The sequence below is a fragment of the Alosa sapidissima genome, chromosome 5 (genome assembly GCF_018492685.1).
Source record: "Alosa sapidissima isolate fAloSap1 chromosome 5, fAloSap1.pri, whole genome shotgun sequence".
NCBI classification, from domain to species: Eukaryota; Metazoa; Chordata; class Actinopteri; order Clupeiformes; family Clupeidae; genus Alosa; species Alosa sapidissima.
Genome location: NC_055961.1, coordinates 15,032,495 through 15,059,423, shown reverse-complemented (window position 1 = coordinate 15,059,423; position 26,929 = coordinate 15,032,495). Strand labels below are relative to the sequence as shown.

Sequence of the window (26,929 nt, the reverse complement as noted above, 5' to 3'; positions counted from 1 at the left end):
TTTAAAAACTGTTTCTGTTGAAAACCAGAGGGCTATAAGGTCATATATGTTTTTCAAAAGCAATCAGTGTCCATTTAAAGAGCCCTGGAACGACATTGTTCAGAGGTCACTATCGTTTTTTTTTTTTCTGATATCTTCAGTTCTCAGCTCAAATTACACCTGCAGTATACTGCCTTTCACTGTTCCTCCATCAAACGCCAGCTTGCATCAGTCCAGTCTCAGAAACGGTGTTAACAGCTAGGTCATTTGGGAGGTCACTCAAGCCTAAATGGAGCTACTCACTGCATGGAGTCAGAATTCTACATCAGACAAGCATTTGATTAATGGGTCTTTTTTCCCCTTTAGGTTTTCTCTGTCAGGTACAGGTTTTCATTTTGTCCTAATCGTGTCGTTTAGTTTGTACTCTGGACGCGTCGTTCTGCTGCAGTCTCTCCTTGCAGTTGGTCATCACCAAAGACTGAAGGAGCTGTGGTGCTAGTGGATGCAATCCCCCCGTACCACATTTCTGTTCAAGTGGGGACCAGGAATCAAATCTGACCCACGGTCACTTCCCGATCCCACCCCACCCCACCTCTCCCTCCCACCCGCTTGCTGTCACTCGCTTCACTGTACTATCTGAATAAATGTAAAAAGATCAAAATATATTTTTTAAAAAAACAGAAAAAACATTTTAGAATTCAATAAGGGTATGACTTACCTGCTTATATTCCACTAACTTTGTTGCCACCTGCTCATGCAGTCTCCAAATTAAAAATGATTGACATCATATGATTGATCTTAAGAGTTTGTGCCAAGTTTAGACAGTTTGTTAGCAAAAGCTGTCATGGTTCTGAAATTAAGAACGTACTGAAGGTTCTTAAGACGATGACAGATGGAACATGCATAACACTGTTATGTATCAGAATGTTTATGACACCTACCATGGTTGGTAGATGTCTACCATCAGTGTTTTGACAGAAGATTCAAGTGGTTACTTCTGAAGCTTTATAGAAGCACGCAGCTTTTCATAGAACTCTTAACTGACAAAACAGTCATATGCCATGCACCTCTATCTTTAGTGATTTGTGCTTTGCATGGCAATTATATACTTGTTTTTTCCCTTTCCTTATAAATGAAAGGCTTTCCACAGTGAAATGAAAGACTATATGTAGGAATTGAAATGAGGCGGCCCGATATGTCTGATATGCATGACTTTCCCCAGGAGAGATCTCTTGTGTCAGAACCCTTCTAAAATCAGGGTCTTGTGGGTGGAGCAGTCCGTGCAGCTCCAAATTCTCACCAGATCTCAGATCTCTGGCAGTGCACTCCTGCTTCTGACATTTTTGAGTTGAATGACTGTACAGTAGATGGACACTAGTTTTAAAGCATTACAGTAAGTTTTCATAGGAAGTGCTTGTTAGCAGATGAGGGCAAATGGTATTAAACGTAAACAGTACAAAGCCTGCAGGTGAGCTAATGATTGTGTGGCGCACAGACACACTGGGTATTTGCTTCACGTCAGTGGGCTAAAACAACACATGAATGCTCACCTAAACACTTGGGAAGCTCCCTCTCCTACCCCTTCCATCACCTTTGTGGTTATTGCGTGCTGCAGTATAAGGAGTGCTGTGTAAGGAGGTCTGACAACTTAACTGTCCCAAGATCTAGACACTACACTTTTGTGTGTGTGTGTGTGTGTGTATGTGTGTGTGGGTGGGGGGGGTGGCATAGGCGGTATAGAGTCCTGCTGAGTAATTTCATTTTCGATGGAGCTGCGTCGCTAATCTTCAAAAACACTTAGCTCCTGCAGGAGTCGAAACAGATTGCTGGCCAGATAAACATGTAAATACTTAAATGTCATCAAAATCATTAACGGCCGAGCAGATGTTTTTCAAAAACCAGACTGTTGTGAGATGGCGGTGGCGCAGCCCCCCTGGTCAGGCTTCTCTGTGAAGCCTCATTAGGTCTGACCTTTCCTGTAATCATGCGTCTCGCTCCGATCGCCTGGACTGTACATGGGTTTTCTGAAGAGGAGCGGAACGGAGAAGCAGTGTGGGTTTCTTTTCTGTTGTTACTCTAGTGGGGTTTTAATAGCCAGAAAATGTTACGGAAACGAGCTGTGTCCAGTGATTTTAATGTCAGTGTGCAACCCGAAGCTGTGGTTGATGCAGTCCTCTTGCTCTGTGCATGAGAGCCCCTAGGAGTCCTGCATAGTTGTCTCATTCCATAGTTTGTGTGGTCACTTCCGAAGTTATCACAACAATATCATCTATTGCTATTCCCAGTAATAGTTTACAGGTGAATGAAACCAGCTTCTTATAGTCCTTCTGAAGCCCAGACCCACACTCTCTGAGACAGAACCATGAGATGTTATGCCCTGCAGCACCGTATCCACTCTAGCGGTCGGACAGGATCCAGAGTGAGATGTAAGGTCCGCACAGCCAGTACTAGCCTGCCCGTGGCAGATGAGCACTGCCGAAGGCCTTTGCGTGTGTGTGTGTGTGTGTGTGTGTCTACACCTTCCAACTTCACCCGGCTCAGAAACACTGACCATGCAAAAACAACTCAAGTAAAAAAAAAAAAAAAAACAGCCTCCTAATCCTGCTTTTCCTGCGCCACCACCACTGGTGAGCTTAGCAGCGTGCCGCCTGCTGGCACCATGGTGAGAGAGAGAGAGAGAGAGAGAGGGAGAGACACAGAGAGGGAGAGACACAGAGAGGGAGAGAGAGATGAAGCAAGGGAGCCACGGCTTTGGTGGGGGGCTTGGCCCCAATAACCTGTCTTATCAACTCGCCTCCAGCCATTCCTGCCAGCCGCCATGCCAAAGCCGATACTGACCCTCCACGTCTGTTCCTGTGCCAGCAACAAAGCCGCGGCACAGAGCAATCAGGGGATTCCACGCCATGCCAGTGGTGACTCACACCGCGCCAAGCTGCCCATGTCTGAAAAGTGCTATTCATATGAGTTTAATAGGGAGACTGACATTTTTAAAATCCTAAATTGAAACAGTTGACGGTTAAGTCATTCAGTAGTGTGGGCCTGTGTGTGTTGGTCTTGAACTGAGATAAAAGCGGATATTGGGAGGAGTGTTGTGTGGGAGTGAGCTACCATTTTGCTGTGTCAACCAGTGACCTCTGATAAATCATCTAGAATCTGAGAGGAATCTTTTCTGTGAACGTTGAACCCGGTGTTCTATCATGTCAGAGAGCAAAGCGCATCCTCATGTTCTTCTGTTTCTTCTGTCCTCAGTTTCCGGACGAGCAAAGGGATCGGCTACTCGGCACATTTTGTGGGCAACTGCTTGATTGTGACATCACTGAAGTCCAAGGGCAAAGGCTTCCAGCACTGTGTCAAGTATGACTTCCAACCCCGGAAGGTGAGTGGACCATAAAGTTCTACCCCCAGCAGGGCACTCTCCATGACTTAGGTATGAGCTACACCAGGCGCATAACTGAAGCGTTCCGTTCGCGACGCTTAAAATCCATTTCAGATGAATGGTCTATTTTTTTCGAACGTACGCCCCACTGTCACGTCTGGTGTAGCTACTTCCATTGATTATAATGGAAGCTAATTGTTGCAGCAGACGCAACGCGAACGGAACGCTTCAGTTACGCTCCTGGTGTAGCTCAGCCCTTAGGCTACCACTGTTTGTCAAAATGAGCATCAGTCTCACTTACTAACTAACTAACTAACTAACTAACTAACTAACTAACTCACTAACTAACTATCTAGCTATCTGACTGTAATAGGGTAAAGGACTGTTGTGAGGCTGGAATGTGACTAAGTCTTGGCTTCTGCATATTTGTCATCTCTTGAATGTTATGTTAGCTAGCAGCCAAAATACTTGAATTGTCCTTGGAAGTCCTTCAGATGTTTTGTGTGTGAGATAAAGAGAGAGAAAAAAGAGAGAGAATGTGTGAGTATGTCTTGTGTGAGAGAGGATGTGAGTAGCGTCCTTGGTGTAACAAGACACTTAGAACAAGGCAGAAAGTACCCTGTCCAGTGTCCAGGTATCTGGCAGTGCGCTAGAGAAGCGTTTCTAATGAGCGTGCCTGTGATAGTCTGGTGCGTGGGGCCTGGAGGGCCGCTGCCCTGGCAGGCTGGCAGGTTGTGGTGCCGTGCACGCTTCACGCTCCAGCACCTCAGTGCGTGGCCTGTGGGGGGCAGCAGCTGGACACGCGCGTTCTCCCCCCACTCCCCACCGTCCACTCTCCCGCCTGCTGGCCCTCTCCAGCAGATCCCCTGCGCCTATCCCATGGCCACCTGCTCATCTGGCTCCCACTCCACACACTAGCCTGTCTCTTACTGTATCTCCACTTGTTTCGTTCTTGCTTTCTCACTCACTCTCTCTCTCTCTCTTCTTTCCTTCTTTTTTCTTTTGCTCTCTGTCATTTCTTTTAATTACTGTATAAAGGAGGGGATACGTTTTCATTAATGACCTTGGGAGGTTTATTTTTAGCCAAGTAAGTGGATTGGTTGTTTTCAAAGGTTTTTCAAATGCTGTTTAATTTGAGTAGTTTTAAAAGGCCCTCTCTCTCCCTCCCTCCCTCTCTCTCTCTCGCTCTCTCTCTCTCTCTCTCTCTCTCTCTCTCTGTTTATCTATCCCTTTCTCCATGCCCTTCCCTCCCCCTCTCTATCCCTCCTTCTCTCCCCTCCCCTCCATCAGGGGCGTTATCCATCACATACCTATCCACCTGTCTTGTTAGCCCTTGAAGCAGACAGAACGCAGAGGACTAAAGGCTGTGAGGCAGGATTAAGCAGTAAGGGAGAGACAGAGAGCCATGGTGACAGGCCTCATCTGAATGCCTTGCGTGTGTCTGGGCCCACTGCTGCGCCACACACACACGCACGCACGCACGCACACACACACACACACACACACACACACACACACACACACACACACACGCGCGCACACACACGCACACTGACTCACACACACTAACACACAGACTCACACACTGGCTTCACATGAGGCATCCCCTTGTCCCTGCTGTAAATGACAGGAAATGACATAGTAAAAGGAGATAGGATAGGTTTAATAGATAAGCCACATTTGAGAGACCAAGGGGAGAATCTGCTGTAGAGAGTGTGTGTGTGTGTGTGTGTGTGTGTGTGTGTGTGTGTGTGTGTGTGTGTGTGTGTGTGGTGTATGGAGAGAGGGGAGGGGAGAGGGATAGGAGTTAGGCGTTCTGGAATTTTGATGTGCCAATTAATGTCCACTGTGCCCCCCGTGCCTCGGGCCTTCTGGCAGCACCCCCCGCTATTGCCTCCTTCTCTTATCCTTTCGTGTGCCCCCCTCCAACTCATCCACACACACATACACATACACACACACACACACACACACACACACACACACACACACACACACACACATACACACACCCCTCGTTGCCCCCCTGCCAGGCTGGAGCTGGAATGTGTGCCTTGCTTCAGAGTGAACTCCAGTGCTTCAGCAATTAGTGTCCAGCAGAAACAGTTTCACTTTTTCTTACGTCTTTCCCTTCTCTTTTGCTCTTTCTCTCTTCTTTCCTCTCTCTCTCTATCTCTCCCTCCTTCCTCCCGCTTATTGGGTATTTCTACATAATTCTGGCCTTTTTAAGTGTCCTTCATCCATAGTCCATCTGATGGTTCAATAAAGGGGTTATGAACATCAAAAGTCTTTCCCTTTCATGCTTTCTCTCTCTCTCTCTATCCCTCTCTTTCACTCTCCCCCTCTGGCTCTCTCTCTCTATCCCTCTCTCTCTCTCTCTCTCTCTCTCTCTATCCCTCTCTCTCTCTCTCTCTCTCTCTCTCTCTCTCTTCCCCTCTCTGCACCCTGTTCCAAGGAGTGGAGGGGAATGCGGCGGATGACGCAGCGTTCTGGTGTGACGTGTAGGGGCACACATTCTCATATGGACCTGTAGAGTCTAGGCTGCGCCTGCAGTTAAGAGAGCATTCTGCTGGGAGAAGGTGCTCTGGTTGAAGGAGACAAGTAGAAACAAAAATACGGTTGTGTAGTGGAAGAATGATGGGGAAAGAGAGACACATACTAATGTGTGAGGCATTCTGGTCTAGCTAGATAAGACGTCCTGAATGATTGTTTTTTTTTTTCTAAATAATTATCTATCATTTAATATTGTAAATATTGTTTTGTATTTGATTGTTTTGTATTGTTTTTGAAATATCTATTACATCACCCCCTTGAGAGCTGGGGCTACAATAACATAGTGCAGATACTCAAAAAAGACAGAAAATGTTTTGTTTTTTTACTTCTGCTAACTTTTCATTGATGTGTGGAGGTGATTAGCCTTAAAGCATCATTCACTAGTGCTTACTCATTAGTCATTGTGCACAAGTGTGATTGTGCATACACACTTGCGCGTGCTTGCACACATACACACACACACACACACACACACACACACACACACACACACACACACACACACACACACACACACACACACACACACACACAGAGTGAGAGAGAAAGAGAAAGGGTATCTTGACAGTGTTTCACATACACATATGAGTTGCCTTGTCAGATTTTCCACCTCAGTTTTCACATTTATTTACCAGTGATTTGAAAAGGGTTGTCTCCCACGTTAGTATTTTCTCTCACTTTTTTTCTTCGTTTCTCTCTCCTTCTCTCTCTCCTTCTCTCCTCTCACTCCCTCAGTCACTCTCTCTCCCTCACTCACACACACACACACACACTACACACTCTCACATATACACTGTACATACACACACACACACACACCCCTGCTCTCTCTATCTGCCTGATATTTGATGTAGATTGTGCTCTCTCCGCCTCGTCCCTCTACTCTGATTTATAATTGAAAACTCAAAGCACATTTGAACTCATCAGACTCCAGTCTGTGGGCGTGCTGTGAGAACATGCTCATGCCTCAGAATGTCTCATTCCACTATTTTGTATTGCACAAAAACATTTATGAGCAAACTACTGGTTAAACATGCAGCACTGGTTAACATCCTTCAGATCATACTAATCTTATATTTGGGAAACATAACTTGACTTTTTACATTATTTTGCATCATCAAGATTTAATGCAGCACAAAGACAAAAGCAAGGTCACTGCTGAAAGATCCTCCGCCTAGTCTCTAGCCATTTAGCATAAATTATCACATTTTATTTGTTTTTGTACGCCTATATTGCACAACGCAGTCCCCTCTAATGACATGGTATTACCATATAGAACACCAGCAGAACAAACGTTTTGAACCCATCTTTAGCTTCCTAAGTTGTGGTCCACTGCACATACAGTACTTCAACCGCTGAGAACCTGAAGGAATGATTGAACTGTGATGCATTTAATTCGGCCGCTGCCATGTTATGTTAGCCTGGCGAGTCGAGACAGGTTGCTTTGTGTCCCTGAGCCAAGATTTAGCGACGAGGCTAGCCCGTGATGGTGCACATGCAATATTAACCACGTCTTATGACAAGGCTCATCATTTATTCTTAATGGAATCCATGGGCCTCCCACTGCTCTCCGCTGAGTCACTCTGGCCCTGCCTGCCTGTAAGAATGAATGAATGAGTCTGCTGTGGCTTGTGGTCCTGACTGTTAATGTTGACTGGTGCTTAACAGCCATTATGCTGTTATGCATCACTACCACACTCTGTGTTTATTCTAAAGCTAATGTAAATCAGTGCATACAGTATGTCATTTCCTGTTGTCTATTGTATGTACTGGGTTTTTTTTTTTTATCTCTGTGAGGCTACTTCATAAGCTATGTATGATTGTATAGCTCCATACAATCATACACAGACAGTATATACATAATAATATATCAATTTTTTATACTAGAGTATTCCGGTAAGTGTGAATAATCGATTGTGTTTCCTTTTTCTGTGTTTCTTGTTCTGCAGTGGTACATGATCAGCATCGTCCACATCTACAACCGCTGGAGGAACAGCGAGATCCGCTGCTACGTCAACGGCCAGCTCGTTTCCTATGGTGACATGGCCTGGCATGTCAACACTAACGATGTGAGTATGAGCGCACATTTTTCAGGGCCCTATTTTAGCAATCTGAAAAGCCTGGTCAGAGATGCAAAGTGTCCAGTCCACATTCGCTAAGTCATTTTGTGATCAGACGCCGGGCGCATTGTTCAAAAGGGTTGTTCTTCTTTTTCTTAATCAGTCATAGGTGTGTTTTGGGCATAACATCCATTAAACCAATGAGAATCTGTCATTCCCTTTAAGAGCCAGCAGCGCAACATCAAACAGCGTGTCAATATTTTGAATAATCAGCACATCTGAAGGAATCTGCTTGCACGATTCCACTAATACTTGCTTTACTAAAACCTGTGTGTGACTACCAGAATATAGCCAACATGCATCATGTTTGAATGACTGAATAAAACGTATAGGATATTCATGCTGAAATGTAGTCATTGCTTGGGACTCGTTGCTTAGGGCTTTATATGAGCTCTATCATACCTGCAAACTCAGAAGGGCTGAAAAAGGTGACATATTTCCCATCTCATAGAATGGTTTGGTGGAAAAAAAATACTCCATTGCTAATTTTCTGTGTTGTTGTGAGTCTTGTGAAATTAGGAAAATTGGAGCAACTATGCCCGAACCAGAACTGTTTGGACCAATGAAATTGGGCTTTGTACGATGATGGACAGATGAGCAACAGTGCCTCGTCTGTCATCTGAGCACGCTTAGGTTGATTTTGTTTGCAACAAAAATGCTGTGGCTAGAAGCTAGAAATGCATATTATTTCCAAGCGGTTTGGCCTTTGAATGACAGAACAGGTGTATGTTGGTCAGCTAGTAGCATGAAGGGGTTAATAGGTTTGGGCTTTCCTGCATCAGTCTCAATCACAGGGCTCTGTCCTTGACCACACTGTAGCATTTATAATCTTGTTTGGAATGGTGTGTTCTTTCTTATCTTTTTTTCATGCATTGAGCTCTCTCGATTTCACACAACTATAATTCCCAGGACTTATTCATCTCAGCTGTGGATATGTAATACTTTTGAATTCCAGAGATGTACTTGATGTCTCTATCATGTTCGTTTATATATAAAAAATAATAATAATGAAATATTAAGTAAATACACTACCGTAAAACTTCAAATAATCGCCGAGTCCCTAAGAGACGCCTGTCTCTTTTAAACGCCTGGCGTGGCTACAGGTTTGGGTTAAAGGCCGGTCTCCAGTAGAGGCCTGGTCTGTTTTTTAGTTTGTAGTTTTTAGGTTGTATTTAATCTTCTAAAACCCGTTAGATCGTCTGTTTAAAGATTCGCAATGACACGAAACCATTACAGAAAGGAGGTTACAGCAGTGGGAATTAGATGTTGCACGTCGTTGCGAGCCGTCGCAAAGCATTCACCTTGTCTGGTCACAGTTGCAAGGTTTTAGAATGTTGCAAGTTGCTGCTCATCTCGTCACGAATCTTGGGTGTGATTTGGGCTTAAGTATGGCGCAGACTGCGCACGTTATGATTATGGCATTAAAAGACTGCGGTGAAAAGCTAGAGTTTCAAATTGTATAGCTTTTTTTTTCAATATGAACTATGCCTATATGTCCGACTTTGTCATCGTTTAATTACATAATTCATCCCTTGTGTTTTAAAATTTGCGGATAGGCCGATGGTAAGTGTGTTTTCATGCTGGCAACAAAACCAGAACGGTTCGCGAACGTTATTCTTTATTCTAAATGCCATGGCGATACAGAGAAAGAAGTCAGAAAAGTAATTTACCTTAGACTAGGCTATATCAGAGCCCGTCTACGGACATTCTCTGGCTATATACTGAAATAGGTTAATGATGTAAAGTCAAGTGCGCTTCTATGGGACTGGTGTGTGCACGCACAGTTTTTATTGATGAGTCGGAGTGGCAAGTGCTGCGCATAGTTGCAGTGGAATGTGGCTGCCCAGGGCATTATAAAACTTCTCACTCTTAGACCTACTCATACACGGCGGTGAAATGGCGTATTTAGCCAGGGATGGATTACTGCACGGGCCTACCGGGCCCAGGCCCAGGGGCCCAAGGGGTCAGGGGGCCCTGAAGCCCAAGCCTTTGCATGGAATCATTGCCTCAATATCCACAATTTAGGATGTAGGCTATATGAATCTGATTGAATTTAGTATTGGCCATCCCCAAAATGCACCAGAATACAGGAAATCACATCAAACAAATTAAAACATTTCTGGGGGAGGACCCCCAAACCCCCCCTCCCACATATACGACAATAAGTGGGGGGCCCTTAATACATCTGGGCCCAGGGGCCCGAAAGTTCATAATCCGCCCATGTATTTAGCTGTCTAAATTCGAATCATATGCTGGGGGAGAAATCGTCGGACATCCATGATTATTTTGTTATTCAGCACCCCTGGTCAAAAATATGTTCCCGAGCGCCTGGAAGTAGGCTATGATTGAAATGTAGACTGTTGTCAAATTTGGCAAATACAAAACGGGAGAAACAATATGGTTCATGCTCTCTCATGCTGTTTCATTCGTGCCGAAAAGGAGGGAGAATTAAACATTAAGCACGTTCCACTTTTGCATAAATAATTCCTGAACGGTTTTGGTCAGGGCTGATAATGCAACTGTATTTGACAAAGGACCGATATAGGCTATTTGCTAGTGACAAAATATGAGCTTTCAGTGTGATGCGATCTCTTTGTAAATTACGTAATTAAAACGTGTTTCATCTGTTCTGGCTATCCCTGCTATTTGGATCTTACTGTATCTCACTCAATGAACAACATCTCAACACTAAATGAATGATGATCCGTAATTGTCATCAGATAGCCTAGTCATATAGGTAGACATTCAGTGTGTTTGAAATAATTAATTCGATAATATTTTCCATCTTTGCAGAGGAAAAGTTTTGTGTAAAGGGAATTAAAGGCCTGTCTCATATAGACGCCTGTCTCTAATACTAGCCAGTGCAGTTTGGCGATTTGGGAAAATAAAAGCCCGGGCTATTATTTGGAGTTTTATGGTATTTAATAAAATAACTAAATTAAATATATTATTTGTTTTATTAGTAAGTAGGTAAGTAGGCTACAGTACAAACACTGTCCTCATAGCTAGTTTGACAGATTGTAAGATGTTGGTCTTGACATAGAAAATAACATTTTACTACAGACATCTTACCTTAGGGCAATTCCATGCAAAGGTCATCCTTACCATGGAGAAAAAAGTTGTGCACACACAAATAGAACTGTTGTTAAAATGTTCATTTAGGTCTATATTTTATTGTTTGTAACTGATCTTTTACTCTTTTTACACCATAAATATGGTGTGCAACCATACAGACACAACATTTTTCACATGGCAATATTTAAAAAAGGAATAAATGGACTCAAGGTTCCAACAAATTAAATTAAATTTGTAAGGCTCTTGTTTAGAAGTCAGCAAGTACCATGGCGTTTATAGTCGAGAAACGTCTGTTCTGGTGGTCATGCCAGTTTCAACACATTTCACCTTAGTGTTTACAACTGACATTTACTGAGATTATTAGGCTGATACAACACCACAGGAAGCGTTAGCAAAACAAAACATGATTTTGAAATACCTCCAGTGATTGACATAGTCTATTTTCGAGTAACCTAATAACGAATCTTCCCGTAATTGTCATGCTCTTGTTGTAACTGGATTATTGTGTTAGCTGGTGAGGATGGCTGACTTAACATAGCAACCTCCATCTGTTGCTCATGTGTTCAGCCTGCAGTTAGCGTCTGTTTAACACAGTTTAATTTGAAATATGATGCTCTACTTTTTACAAAGGTTTACAACACGATGTACCAGCATTTGACGTGTCAGATCCTCTGTAGCTAATACCCACAGAGTAACATGAGTAACAGCAGCAATAAACTAGATGTACCACATAGTGGTAGAAAATATGACCGTCGCTCAGTCCTGCACATTCTGTCCACAATAAATAAATTACACTTGTCAATTTGTCTCCATCTCCTACTCTTGCAACTCATGTGCATGTAATTGAGTGTGTCCATGTGTGAGTTTGCTTTTGTGTATAAGAGAGTGTGTGTCTCTGTGTGTGTGTGTGTGTGTGTGTGTGTGTTTGTGTGTTTGTGTTACAATACAATTGTTTCATATCAAAATTCATTACTTAAGTATGTGTTCCGTGGAGGACTGGTTGACACGTCACATCCATAACGGCAGTTTTCCCCTCTTAAAGCATTACAAAAGTAATACATAGCTTCAAAAACACACTTTTTGTGTTCATTCAAGTCTCCGTCGTGCTACATTTCGGCAGTTTCCTTCAAAATGTACAGAGTTTGTCAACTTATGGTAAACTGTCTCGCTCAAGGGCACAACGGTGACAGCCGGGAATCAAACCCACAACTCTGCTGGCTACTGCATGCTAGCCCAGCTCCTTAACCACTACACTACCACCATATAATAGTCCCTATAGTAAAATGTTAAATGCTAAGATAATCATCTCAAATATATTTATTAGATTCTAAAACTAAAATATGGTAATGGATGACAGAACCCAGGGTAGTTGGATATGTATGAAACTTGGTCACTTCATAATTTTAATGATTTTAATTTCAAAATACATTTATGTATGTGTTTATTTTCAAAGGTTTATCATCAGACCAATGTGGGCACATTAGATCCATAATTTCAAGATGAAGATCAGACCATAAAACTGGACCATAATTTGTTTGGCTTGATGACCATAAAAAGTTGACTCACACAACTATAGAGAACAGGGTTTGAAGGTGGCAGTGAAAAAACCTAGATTATAGATATTAGCACATATGCATAACCCCTCCCTCCATGCCACAGCCGAATTGTGGCCACACTTATACCTTTTCTTAATATAGTTATATATATATATATATATATATATATATATATATATATATATATATATATATATATTCGTTTTTTCTATATTTTTTTTTTTATATTACCTTGCCTACTCGCTGATATGTCCATATTTATTTTATGCTGGTCTCTAGACTTTATTCTTGCACTGTTGGACTTACTCATTTGCACCATCACCATGACACTCATTCACACAGAGCACCTTACCTTACCTTACTATGCGCAGAGAATCACAGGCTCAGTCCCTGCCTCAGTCATTGCAAGCGCCTCTTGATTAATCACCCACTATGTGGATACTGTTTTTAGAATTGATTTAGATTAAGTGTTATTTAGTATAATTTGTATTTTAGTATATTTAGTATATTCTTTATCTTCTACTGTCCTTATTGCTTTGTTGTGTTTTTTATATTAAATACTTTTAATTACTTTTTTCTGCTGTTAGTGAATGTGTGTGTGATGTCTGTATGCTACTGAGACCTTGAATTTCCCCTGGGGATCAATAAAGTATCTATATATCTATCTATCTATCTATCTAGATTACAGGCATACTCATCCAAAGTAAATACTGACTCAGATAAACACCTGCAAAGTTTCACATGATAGCGCAATGTATAAAGGCAGGCCTATAAAAGGCTTGTGAAGGAGCTGCTGATTCACAGCAACGATCCCTGTGCAGCCATGAAGACGGTTCATCTTCTCTTCCTGTTCCTGGCATCTCTCCTGGTTGAGGCTAGAGGTAAGAATAATCCAGTGTTTTATACCTCAAATAAATTGCAGTATTCAGTTTATAAATATTTATCAATTCATTATTTCAAACACAGATTTGCGCTATGTGAATGATTATGACATGTGGCATCATGAGGTACTACATTTTGTTTCCACTATCACGACCTGTACACAAATTATGTTTATCTTTGCCTAAACAAAGTATGCTCAAAATATTGCGTAGAATGTGTTTTGTATTCTGCTGGTGAAGGTTTCAGTGTCTACAGTCTATATACCTCACCTTTGGAACAGCCTCCCACGTAACAGCTGAGGATGGCACAATCGGATGTTCGTTTAAAAGTGGTAGAATTCAAATGGAAAATAGATATTTATAAAAAAGTTTGAGGTGAGATAAAAGATTGTGTAATGTAGTTGATGAATAAATGAATGAAACAAATTAAATGAATCCTAAATGGTTGTGTGCATTGAAGTGTATGTCTGTTCTGGTCTGACCAGTTCTTTATCTGATCTCTTTTTAGTGAGCATCACAATAAGCATGAGGACCGGAGATGGGATTTTAACTGCAGAGACACTTTTACACAGAGAGCACATTGCTTTGAGTCTGGATATGTGAATAACTGGGATGGCCCTTTAATGTTTGAGTGCCCAACTAACTACGTGGTTACAGGGATGTCCAGTGTTCATGACAATCACCATGAGGACAGAAGGTACTAAGCAAATATAAACTTAAAATTTAACACATTTTGGACCAAAAGATCTCTGAATGAATCCTTTTTACCTCTGTGAAACAGATTAGACACTGACCAACAATGATTGATATTTCTGATTATCTATGCCTAGATATTGTAAGTTACTTTAACTATAAAGTGAAATGAAGTAGCAAGTAATTCAAAACTACTTGTGTAGATTTAAGTAATTGGTGTAAATGCAGAGGATAGATTGTGGGATTTGTATTTGTGTTAAATTCTTCTTTGCTGTGTTTAATCTGACAGATGGACCTTCACTTGTTGTACGGGAAGTAACTTCTGCACTGGTAATTGCCAGTGGAGTGGTTATCTGAACCACTTTGATGGGCTACTCAACTGGTATGCTGGTGTAGGTTATTACTTGACTGGAGCAAAAAGCTACCATGAAAACAAGCATGAGTGAGTACAGTACATCAATTGTTTTAGTTCAAAAATGGCATGATGACATAATGATCATTCAAGCAGATATGCTATTCAATAGGCTACATTTCCATAGATGCATCAACTAGAACAATGTGAATGTAGTGACCTTATTTTGGGTATGTTTTTTGTATATTTTCAGGGATAGACGTTGGCAATATCAGACCTGCCAGAAAACCTGCTAGTTTCTTCCTTTATGTCTTCAATCATGAAATCCTCTGAATAGTCTGAAATAAAGACGTTTCCTGCATTAAACATTTGTTTGTTGTTTTGTTTGTTCTATTCCATAATTAGAGTCAAGTAATATGCTTCAAATTTTATTCGACCAATGTTTCGGCATTACGCCTTCATCATGACTTGTGTGTGAAAATTACCCTGATGAAGGCGTAATGCTGCGTTGGTCGAACAGAATTTAAAGCATATTAGTTCTGAGTGTGCCACGATACTTTTTTTTTTACTCAAAGTATTCTCTACTGCCGTGAACACCTCACAAGGTGTGTGTTTTTATGGAAAGTATCAGTTTTTTTATATTGTCCTTTTTGTCTTTTGCACATACAGCCATATCGATTAGTAGAAATGCCTTTTCATTTTTGCCATCATACTCAATTACATATACAACATTTTAGAGTGGCCCAGCCAGAGTCCAGACATCAATCCATAAAAAAGTGAGCACAAGGCCAGAGTGATGGCAAATAATCGTTCCTGCCTCAAAACCTGGATTGTTGCTAAAAAGGTGCGGTCTATAATCATTGTTGAGACATGGAGAGGCTTGATAGGTATTCTAAAAACCATTTTGAGAGCTGTGATGGCAAATAAAGATGTTTCCATTGATCATTTAAAAAGGGTATGAAGAATTTTGGACACGCCATTTTTCATAAAAATGTAAATAAAGATGAAAATGTTTCTTTTTCTGATTCCATGTTTCTACCACTTTGTCTTGCAACCTTTTGGCAAGTGGCAGTATCATTTTCAGTCAGAACAAACTTATTGGTCAAGAGAAAATCAACATTAAATCAATATTTGCCAGGGGTATGAATCATTTTGTTCTTAACTGTATTGTATTATTAGTTGTGTTTGCCATGTAGTTGGAGTAGTTAGACAGTTATGTAGCAATGAAGATGGCAGAATGGAAATCTGTTTTTTACCTTGGCTTTGTTAAATAAGGAGAGTTCGGTGCCACAAAGCTACTGTGAACTAGAATCACAGTTGTTTCCTTCTTCATATGCAAATCTCAAACCTTGAAATGACCACTAAAAAACTTGAATCTGAACATGGACAGACTGTGATGTAAATACAGATTGTGACGGTGACCAACTGGAGACTCAAAGCAAAGGCAGTCTGTACTCTGCCACAAAACGGTCATATGCTGTGCACACTATTGAAATTCAATGATTCATTAATGTTTCATTCACTGAACGGTGTTTTAAACAGGCTTATTATTTATGAATAAATAGTGTTTTTCCTCTTATTTCCTTCCCTCTGTGTGCGTGTGCTGCAGAGCTATGACAAATGCTTTCTGGGATCATCGGAGACGGCCGACGCTAACCGTGTTTTCTGCGGCCAACTGGGGGCCGTGTACGTGTTCAGCGAGGCGCTCAACCCGGCGCAGATCTTCGCCATCCACCAGCTGGGGCCTGGCTATAAGGTACTGTATGGGCGTGCCAACAACTCCAATCCCATCCCACCACCAACGCTCCAGACCCCAACCCTCAACCCACACACCCACAAACCCCACCACCACCCTGACAGAGCCTGTGGTCCGAGAGGTGTCTGTCAAGTTTCACAGGCGTGAGCCATTCGCCACCTGTTTCGCTCCACGCGTGTTCGCAGGACCGAGATTGATTAGAATGGTGGTGGGGGGTGTCTGGCGAGGGCTGTTTGCTTCCTGTTAAACTGCCGTGGTCATTTCCCCCTGCCTCTGCCGTTTGCGTCCCCTGCTGGACGCGCCTCCTGTCATGTGTGGGACAAAGTGGCCTTCCTGTGTCATTGCTAGCATGCGGATGGTCTCTCTGTCGTGCAGAGGCATAAAACAGGGTCAATATCGGCCAGCGTGCTGGCAGCCTGCCCAGACCTTGGCGCCGTCGAGCGAGCGAACCAGCCGTGCCCTGGAGCAGGAAGTGAGCGGGTTCCCCGTGGCGACTGATGACATGTCTTCCTGTGGCCATTAGCATTCTCTCTAAGACCCCACCACCCCCCGTGCTGTGTGCAGACAGGCTGTTTCCGTTGGCTGAAGGCAGGGAGGTTACATGGGGGCTCGGTGTCTTGCGGTGCAGACTGCTGCTGATTGTCACTTGCTCCCTGCTTCTGTGTACAACTTCCAGGATGCTCAAGAGGGGGCACATATGTAGCACAAAACCATTGTCCTATTTATGTTTTAGTTGGTGTGGATGGGCCTCTCAATGTTGTTGTTGATATTAGTCATGCATATAGCCACTTATATCACAAGCTTTTGCTTCAGTTGGTAATGGCATTGATTGCTTTGTTTGGTGGGTTCCTGAAGGTTGTGAGAGAGTGAAGGAATCTGCCAATGCTCAGGAGGCCATTCCCAACCTCGGATAACAAGGCAGAATGGGCCTCTACAGCCCAGCTCTACAACAGAACTAGACAACGCATCAACTCTTCACACTTGTATTGGCCTAACAATTGGACCCATCATTAATGACAAACCTAGAACACTTATTAGGGGGAAAATTCGCAACTATTTGGTGTGTGTGCGTGTGTGATTGTTTTCAGTACACATCAGATATAGGCATATAGGTTCTCAGAAGCCTCACCAGAGACATTCTGAAGGTTGAATAGCTTGTCGTCATTATTCCTGATGGTGCTGATTTGCCTTCAGCCTGTTAGAAAAATGTAGCTCTGTGCGCTTCACAGGCTGTCACGTCAGGGAGCGTTTACAGCACTCTGTGCAACTCGCTTGTTTAAAGTGTGCTTTGACTTGCATATGGACAACCTCATATTTGCCCCAAGTGTGTTTATGTGTTGTTCAACTCATAGTCGTGGCAGTCTCTCGCCATGTCTGTAACTCTGCACAGCTACCAAAACTACCATACTTCTCTGACATATTTTCAGTTTGTGCCTTTCTGCTGTAAAAGTAGACTTCATTTATTGCTTCACTTCGTTACTAAAGCCTTCCAAGAGACTCTCGATTTTCAGGCTTTTTTGAACAGATAGGTAGAAAAGCTTCGATTTATTCGAAACCCCATGTCTCAACCCTAATTTCCAAAAGAAAGGCTTTCCCCAAGACCTCTGAAGCAGGCTGCCTGATCCCAGCCCACAGCGTGGGACTCAGAGAAACCGCTGTGGCGTGTAATGCCTGGATTATTAGCCAGCACAACGTGTTATGCCAGAGTTGAAGGCGGAAGGCAGACGCAGCGAGTGAGCCAACATGTGTGAGTCCAAGTGCTTTATTTAAAAAGTGCTGCATTAAAAATGCAAGGCTCTGTGAGTGTGAAATTCTCAAGGGATGTTTCTGATTATTTTTTTTTCTCTCTCTCTCTCTCTCTCTCTCTCTCTCTTTCTCTCTCTCTCTCTCTATGCATTCTCTCTCTTTCTCTCTCCCTTTCATTCACCCAGTCTTATGCTTAGAGGTGTGCTTAAAGAGTGAACTTTTGACGCTGATCAGAGTTTCAGGGGGGAAAAAGTCCCTCTGAGAGACTGCTGGAGATTCTCTTCAATCTGAATATCCGTTTGGCTTTCAGCCGCAGCTCTACCAAACACCTGAGACAAATCAGAAAGCGGGAGAGTACAGTAGCTGCACAGTGCACTGGGATTTTTTTAGAGGGAAAGGCTTAGACTGAGTCAGTTCAGTGGAGTGTAAGTCATTTTCACAGTGAAACTATACTCTATTTACAGTATATTACTGTTGCTGTTGTTGTAACAGCATATTGATCAACATAATTGAGTAACCTAAGAACAGGATATCAAAGAGATAATTGTTCATTAGTATGTTACTCTTTGCTTATGTTATACTTACAATATATAACCAGGGCTATGTATTATGAAGGGTTAATTTAGTGGTAATTATTTTGGGCTGTATGTTAATCCTCACTCAAGAGATCACAGCCTTGTATGCCCAGTAGCATATTTAAGACTTCAGATGTTGCTTTAGATGCTCAACTTTCTTGAGAGAGCTCTGCTCATTCTGCTGTGGGGTCCTGCTGCCCCACACCAGCCGGTTGCATTGGCACGTGGAAGTGTGTGTGTGTGTGTGTGTGCGCGTGTGTGCGTGTGCGTGTGCGTGTGTTTGTGTGCGTGTGTGTGTGTGTGTGTGTTTGCGCACGCGCGCGCGTGTGTGTGTAGTGGTAATGTGAATCCCACTCTCCTGCAGAAGAGGCCCTGATGCCCAGGCAGGGTGTCCTAGCCAGGCAAGCTGTGCGCTGTTGTTGGCTGGTACCCTGCAGAGAAAGGCCAGCACACAGCAGACCCCACTGCTGTGGAGAGTGGGACTGTGTGTGGCTGCAGAGGAAGGGAGAGTTAATGAGCATGGATGTGCAATGGATGTGTTTTTGGGGGGTGCAGAGGAATGGAAGAGAAAGGGAAGTAAGTGTGTGTGTGTGTGTGTGTGTGTGCGAGAGAGGGGTGGGGGCGGGTGGATTGTGTGTGTAGAGGGCCTAGGTGTGTGTGTGTGTGTGTGTGTGTGTGTGTGTGTGTGTGTGTGTGTGTGTGCGAGAGAGGGGTGGGGGCGGGTGGATTGTGTGTGTAGAGGGCCTACTGTAGGTGTGTGTGTGTGTGTGTGTGTGTGTGTGTGTACACTACCGTTGTCAGTGAATTCTGCAGCAGCTGGTCCTCTCTCTCTCTTTCTCTCTCTCTCTCTCTCTCTCTCCTCTCTCTCTCTCTCTCTCTCTCTCTCTCTCTCTCTCTCTGTCTCTGGGGAGAGACAGTAAGCACTGGAGGAGTGAGGCGATGTGATGCGATGCGGTGTCCAGTAAGCATGCTTGCCCAAGCTGCTTAACGGCAGTGTAAGGGACGGCCGTGGTGGCGGGAGCAGTGACCCGCTTCCCAGGCACCTTGTTCTGTTCCTCTGGCTGTTCCACCTGCCCACCCCTCCACTCTCTCCCCTTCCTGTCAGCCGAGATGAATGCCCAGTAGCCAGGAACAGGACAGCCGGGTCAGTCTTTTAAGTCCCACAAGCCCCAAGTTGGACGTCCTATCGCCTCTCTCCAGATCACGCAGAAACGGCTAAACATGGCTGTTTAAGCAGAGAGTGTGTGTGTGTGTGTGTGTGTGTGTGTGTGTGTGTGTGTGTGTGTGTGTGTGTGTTACTATCAAATTGTAAATCTAAATTATTATCTCTCATTCCTCTTCACTCTCTCTTTCTTTCTCTCTCTCTCTCTCTTTCTCTACCTACAGTATCTACTCTTTATCTCTCTCTTTATCTCTATATGTCTGCTCTGTATCTATCTATCAATATCTCTATCTATCTGCGTCTCTGTCTGGATCTCTCTCCACCTCTCTCCCTTATGAGCATGTGGAAGTACCTGCACACTATATGACACTGCAGAAGTGATGCTGACAGAGTCGTCTGTTCTTCGCCTGCTCCGTCACCTGCACATGTATACATTTCCCTGACTGGGAGAGGGTGTTGAGGGTGTTGTACTTGTTATTCTGAAGATGAAGAGGGGGGTGCGAGATAGACACCACACACACATACACACACACACACACACACACATACACACACACACACACTTGCTCTTTTTTTCTGTCTCGTCTCTTTGTCTCTTGCTTTCCTCCTACCTGTCCCACTACCAGTCTCTCCCACTCTGCGGCTTTCTCTGTTTCATTTCCTCAGTCTAACTCTCTCACCCCCCCCCCCCCCCCCCCCCCCCCCCGCGCTCTCTCTCTGTGTCTTTTGTTGCAAAGTGCAGTGCTGGAGGTGGTGTGAGGCCAGTGCGCCCTCTCAGTGCCCGGCCGTGGGCGCGCTGCTTTGTGTGGCGGGCCGGGAGACAGGCGAAGAGGAGGAGAAAAGAGGCTCGTTATGTCCTCCTGGCTGTCAGGTGGCACTCGTGGGCCCCATTGTGAAGGGTGGCCGCAATTAGAGCCAACACTATGTGCCTTTGAACAGCGTCCCTTTTGAAAGACAATGAGGAGGGGTTTGGCATAATGAAGAGTGCCGCATGTCCTTGTTGGTGTTTTTATTATGTTTTGTTTTGGGGGGGTTTTGGTGTGTGTGTGTGGGGGGGGGGGGGGTAAATGTAATTTTCTTTTCAGTGGAGTCCCCTTGATTTCTAACTCCTCTCAGACTCGTTGAAACAAAAGGGTTGCAACCTGCATGTCAGGTGGGCACTTCCCTATTGACCGTGTTGGCATAGCCTGCTGTTGAAACACAAGATGGTTGGAAAAGTCAGTCGAGCACATGGCAATGGCAGAGAATGCTGAGTGAGTGTTTTTTTTTTTTTTTTTTTTTTTTTAAGTGAAAAGTGTAGAATTCACTCTCAGCATGAGAAAAGCCCTTAAGATGAATTCCAGCTCTGCTTGCCACGGGGGTGTTGGAGTGTGTGTGTGTGTGTGTGTGTGTGTGTGTGTGTTGGGGCGGGGGGGGGGGGGGGGTCACATGGGGGATGGGGGGTTGGTATTTAGTCTGAACCCAGCCTCCAGCCTCCGCTTCCCCCCTGCCTGCTCTGAGGCCCTGGCACGCCATGGGACCTGCTGCCTGTTAGCGGTGCATGATGGGAAGGGCCAAACAGACCGAGTGAGACGGGGGCCGGAACCATTACTGCCAGAGGTGCTGCCAGGCTCCAGCGTGAGCTGATGCTGCCTGGCCTTTTCAGTGGTGTTGTTTGGCCTGAGGAGTCCTCTGAAGCCCCACAGGACGGGTTGGATGCCAACTCCAGTCCATTTCTCTGACAGTGTGCCACACAACAAAATAAAATGCAATGACAGAATGTAGGAGGTTTTTTGTCTGACTATAGATTGTACGGATAGAATATCAGTGGGTTTTGAAAAGGTGGAAGCATTGTATGGGAGCACAAAATAGAATATTTATGAAGTGAGTAGTCCTTTTGGGGCTCAATCGGTCAAACAAATAGCACCCCATCCCCACAGGTGCATTATGTAGTATCACATAGTACTAAGGTTATGTTTATAGTAGTACATGAACAATTGTTATTATGCAATTCATTGTCTAATTTCCATCTCCCCCTCTCTGCCTCTCTCTCCATCTCTCTCTCTTTCTGTCTCTCTCCCTCCTTCTGTCTTCATGCCTATCCCTCTGTCTCTCCCTCCTTCTGTTTCTCTCATTCTTTCTGTCTCTCTCCCTCCTTCTGTCTTCATGCCTATCCCTCTGTTTCTCCATCCCTGTCTCTCCATCCCTCTATCCCTCTATCTCTCCATCCCTCTCTCTCCCTCATTCTGTCTCTCTCCCTCCCTCCTCCTCTCTTCTTCTCCTGCTGTCCACAGAGCACGTTCAAGTTTAAATCCGAGAGTGACATCCACCTGGCGGAGCACCACAAGCAGGTGCTGTACGACGGCAAGCTGGCCAGCAGCATCTCCTTCACCTACAACGCCAAGGCCACCGACGCCCAGCTGTGCCTGGAGTCCTCGCCCCGGGAGAACCCCTCCATCTTCGTGCACTCGCCCCACGCCCTCATGCTGCAGGTCACTTCATTCAATTCAGTTTGGTCCAGTTCACTGTAATTGATTGGCACGACGGTTTTGAAGGGAAATAGTGTTGCCAAAGCATAGAATACATAAACATATCAACATCAATACATTGAAAATCCACAGCACATAGGATAGAAAAAACGTGGTTATATACATACACACATGTGGAAACACCACACACACACACACACACACACACACACACACACACACACACTTTTGATAGGTTATTGTATGCTATTTTGAATAAACTTTCAGTAAGTCAGAGGAGTCATCCATGAGTCTTAAACATGCCATGTTTTGGTACATGTTTTGTATCTTGTGGGATAGTGGGTAGGTCATTGGAAGGTGAGTTCATATTTGACCAATGGTCTGCATCTTGTTACATCCCCCATGAAATCTCACAGACAGACAGATAAAACAGCCTGATACATCTGATGACATCTGATAATGGCCACCTGAGGTGAATCTGCCAAACAAATCTTTTGAAATGCACCTTTACGAGCTCCAGTAAGACATTAATGATGATATTTACAGGTCTGGGATCAGTCTGGGAAGTAACAGAGAACTAGGAATCCTCTGCTCTACTGGACTCAGACCTGCCCGTCTGACTGCTAGGATAATAGCTTGCAGATAGTGTCTGTAGAGATGGGTACAGAGATGGGCACTAGAGCCCATTCCACTTCAGACACACTATAAGGACCCTGTCTATGTCTGTGTCTGTGTTCATTCGGATGATCAAAAGTGTGTGTGCGTGTTTGTGTGTTTGTGTGTGTGTGTGTGTGTGTGTGTGTGTGTGTGTGTTTGTATGCATGCCCGTGCATGTGTGCATATGCTGATTGAATGAGACCCGGATGAGACTATTGCTTTGAGGACCGGCTCTTGGTTATTGTGTGTCTTCCCTTATCGATTTTCCCCCAGCTTTTGAATCACACACCTCAGTGCCCAATGGATGTGTCATTTGGAGCGTGGTTATTAAAGTGTGTCCTCTTTCCCCGTGTGTGTGTGTGTGTGTGTGTGTGTGTGTGCAGGACGTGAAAGCCATAGTCACCCACTCCATCCACAGTGCCATCCACTCCATCGGAGGAATCCAGGTGCTCTTTCCACTCTTCTCCCAGCTGGACTACAGGCAGCCCAACGACAACCCTGTGGAGACAACCGTTTGGTAAGAACTACAGTACAAACAAGATTAGAATAGAAACTTCAAAATATAGTTCTCAAAATGAGCATTTTTGCTTTGCCTGTTCCATTTCTTTCTCATTTTCCTGGTATCAGAAAAAAATGAAAAGACTTCCGTAAATGTACTGAATGAAAAATAATTGTGTTCATTCCTCCCAAGATGTAACTGTCATTGACATGTAAGACTTATAGTAAGCACCTAGACAAGACAAATTTCATTGAACTACAGCTTGACATTTTTCATCAAAATAGACCTACAGTAAACACCTTTTGTACTGTTTTCTTCACCAAATAGGAATACTGTAATTTCTCTAAATGTGCCTTAGATCCATAGCCTACTTGCAAATAGCAATTGTGCAAAGGAGTTTCACACAGGTGTATCAGAGATTCAGACTTGTGCAAGGAATCTCTACCACCTGTGAAAAGATGTTTTCCTTTTGTTTAGCACAGGGAAACCAATAGAGTTTGGGGACTTTGAATGACAACTGTGTTGCAAAAGGGTGTGAGAACTGTGTGAATCCAATGAAAATGTGTGAACACATTCGCAAGAGATGACTTCTGCTGTGCAAAGAAAGTGTTCATGAAGACCAAGGGGATCCCAGTTTCCTTAAGCAGGTCTAAGCAAAGCAAGGCAAATGGTTCCAATGCGGCACAGAGGATGACCAGATCCTTTTGGACCCAAATCTTTCTTCATATATGCCTGGAACTGTATCAAACTGAGTCTGGCTGAGTGTTCAGTGTAGTTTGAAAAAAACCTGAGACAGAGTTGTGAAGGAAGCCGTTTTCAAAGCTAATATCCCTGCACTGGCATGCATATTGAAATAGATGTGCAAGTTTGTGTGTTGTTCAAGAAGTATCAGTTTCTTCATCTCATTGCTTTCTGCACAAACTGAAGCTGATGTGATTTGCTGTGGGGATGGCTGTGTTATTTGGTGGAGTGACCATGAATGCTAATTTTGGGCTCTGAGGTGGAAAGTAGTCTGCTCTTGTCAGGCATTCGATGGTAGAGAGCAGGGGTACAGATGATGAGAAAAGAGCTTTGAAAATTCCAAGCACACACACACACACACACACACACACACACACACACACAAACATACAAAAACACACACACACACCATGAGATGATGAGAAAAGAGCTTTGGAAATTCCAAGCACACACTCACACACACACACACACACACACACACACACACACCTCAGATGTCCTCACACACAGTGTGTAACAAGCCTGACAACCCTTGAAGGTAGACATGATCAGACTAACAGCGTCCAGCGCTACGGCGACTCGTCGCTTGCAGGCACAATCAGCAGATTGCAGATGCACGCTGAGAGGCTGCGGCCCACTCATATGTCAGGCATGTCACATCGAGTCCAGCACGCACGCGGGCCTCTTTCGGAGCGTGTCGGCTCGATGCCCTCTTCCTTTCTTGTCTCCGAGCTTGAGGGAGAACCGCTAACGTAGTCAGATGAGACAAAGGCCCTTCTCTGCAGACCAAACATAACAGAGGCTCTTGACATCCACTCTAGCAGAGTGCAGGTTTCTTTGAAGCAGTGTGACACGCCGCCTCCTCTCCTGATGCAGCGTTCCTGTCCTGTCCTGTCGCTATGGCGATCGTCATTATCTAGGGAATGCCTCAGTTACCAAGAGCACAGAAGCGATGATGACCTTGAGTGAGATTATTGTTAGCTAGATGTCTTTTCCTGGTGCTCTAACACTAATATGAGTTTGCATATTAGCCGGTTTATGTAACTGTGTCTCTCAGGTCAGACTTACGATATAATTTATCAGGTCTGAAATTAAATTATGAAATGCATGGTACATTGGAGCAAGGAGCGGTGGACCGCTTTGCATTTTCAAATTGAACTAATGGGGAATATTGATTTGGGTAAATTTAGGACTAGTGTGTATTGTCCTTATTAATCTTGTCTAGACAAACATTTACGTTTGTGTTCTCCTGGTTGAACACTGCTTGGGCAAAATTTGCCACTGCAGTTGTTACCGCCATCTAATGTGGGCATTTGTCGGTGTGTGTATGTGTATGCACTTTCATATCCTTATATTTATGCATGTGTCCCTGCCTGTGTGTGTGTGTGTGTGTGTGTGCGCGTGCGTGTGTATGTGTGTGTGTGTGTGCGTGCATGCGTGTGTGTTTGTGTGTGTGTGTGTGTTCGTTTACACTGCAGTGCTACTCTCCTGACCTTCCTGGTGGAGCTGCTGAAGAGCTCCGTGGCCATGCAGGAGCAGATGCTGGGGGGGAAGGGCTTCCTGGTGATCGGCTACCTGCTGGAGAAGGTAGGGGGTCCCCCACCAAAGGTCACATACATGTCATCGAACAGTAAATAGCCTCCTGGTGAATGGATACAAAGAACTCTAAGACATACTGTACACACACATTTATCATGCCCACACACAGGATGGAGCATACACACACACACACACACACACACACACACACACACACACACACACACACACACGCTCACGCAAACATACACACTCACACAAACATACACACACACAAACACACACAATGGAGCATACACACTCACACAAACATACACACACACACACACACTCACGCAAACATACACATTCACACAAACATACACTGACACACAAACATACACACAGATATACACAGACAGAAATTGCTCATTAAAATGATTATTACATGAATTTACTATTCACACCATGGATGCAACAACAAAAGCAACACCTCTATAACAGCCCACGTGTGAAATATGTGTGTAGTCATTTAACCTGCCAATGTCACCCCTCCCGTCTACACTACTCTCCTGTAGTTCCCTTCAGTGTGGAGAAAAGGGGTCCTAGTTCTCTCTGAGCCTCCATAAGATCCTGCTTCAGCTAGGGCTACAGCTGCTGCTTTCAGCAGTGATGCATTGCCGTACATAGGCAAGACTGTCGCTGCTGTCGCTTGCCTGTACATAGCTGCTGTCGCTTGCCTGTACATAGCTGCTGTCGCTTGCCTGTACATAGGCAAGACTGTCGCTGCTGTCGCTTGCCTGTACATAGGCAAGACTGTCGCTGCTGTCGCTTGCCTTACATAGGCAAGGCTGGCTTTGCAAAACTGCCGGTTACACAGCATTAGTGACTGTCCCTGAGGTCTGGTTTGTGCCATCTGTTCGCTGTCTGTTTCTTGTCTCTCTGTCACTCTCTCTTTCTCTCTCTCCCACCGATACACACACACACACATACACACACACACACACACACACTCACACACACACACTCCCACATCCCCTTCACTCTCCGCCTTTCTCCTGTACTCTTTTCTGTCTCTAGGAACCCTTCCATTATTCTCTTTATGCCCATAACTGTACAGTTAATCAACATTCTCTGACAAACACTCCCTTTAATAAAAGACATGATGGCAGAAAGCCTGTTATTGGATCAATGCATTGTATCGACTCATCACTTAATCAAG

General features: G+C 44.1%; 1 protein-coding gene across 1 annotated transcript in view; it reads left to right on the top strand.

Annotated features, from left to right (window-relative positions):
- Positions 1 to 26,929, top strand: part of nbeaa (neurobeachin a) — a 117,242-nt gene that overhangs the window by 46,969 nt on the left and 43,344 nt on the right. The window contains 6 exon segments of the mRNA XM_042092854.1: positions 3,229 to 3,355; positions 7,858 to 7,977; positions 16,195 to 16,341; positions 22,098 to 22,295; positions 23,333 to 23,466; positions 25,668 to 25,776. Coding sequence (XP_041948788.1) covers positions 3,229 to 3,355; positions 7,858 to 7,977; positions 16,195 to 16,341; positions 22,098 to 22,295; positions 23,333 to 23,466; positions 25,668 to 25,776 — 835 coding nt within the window.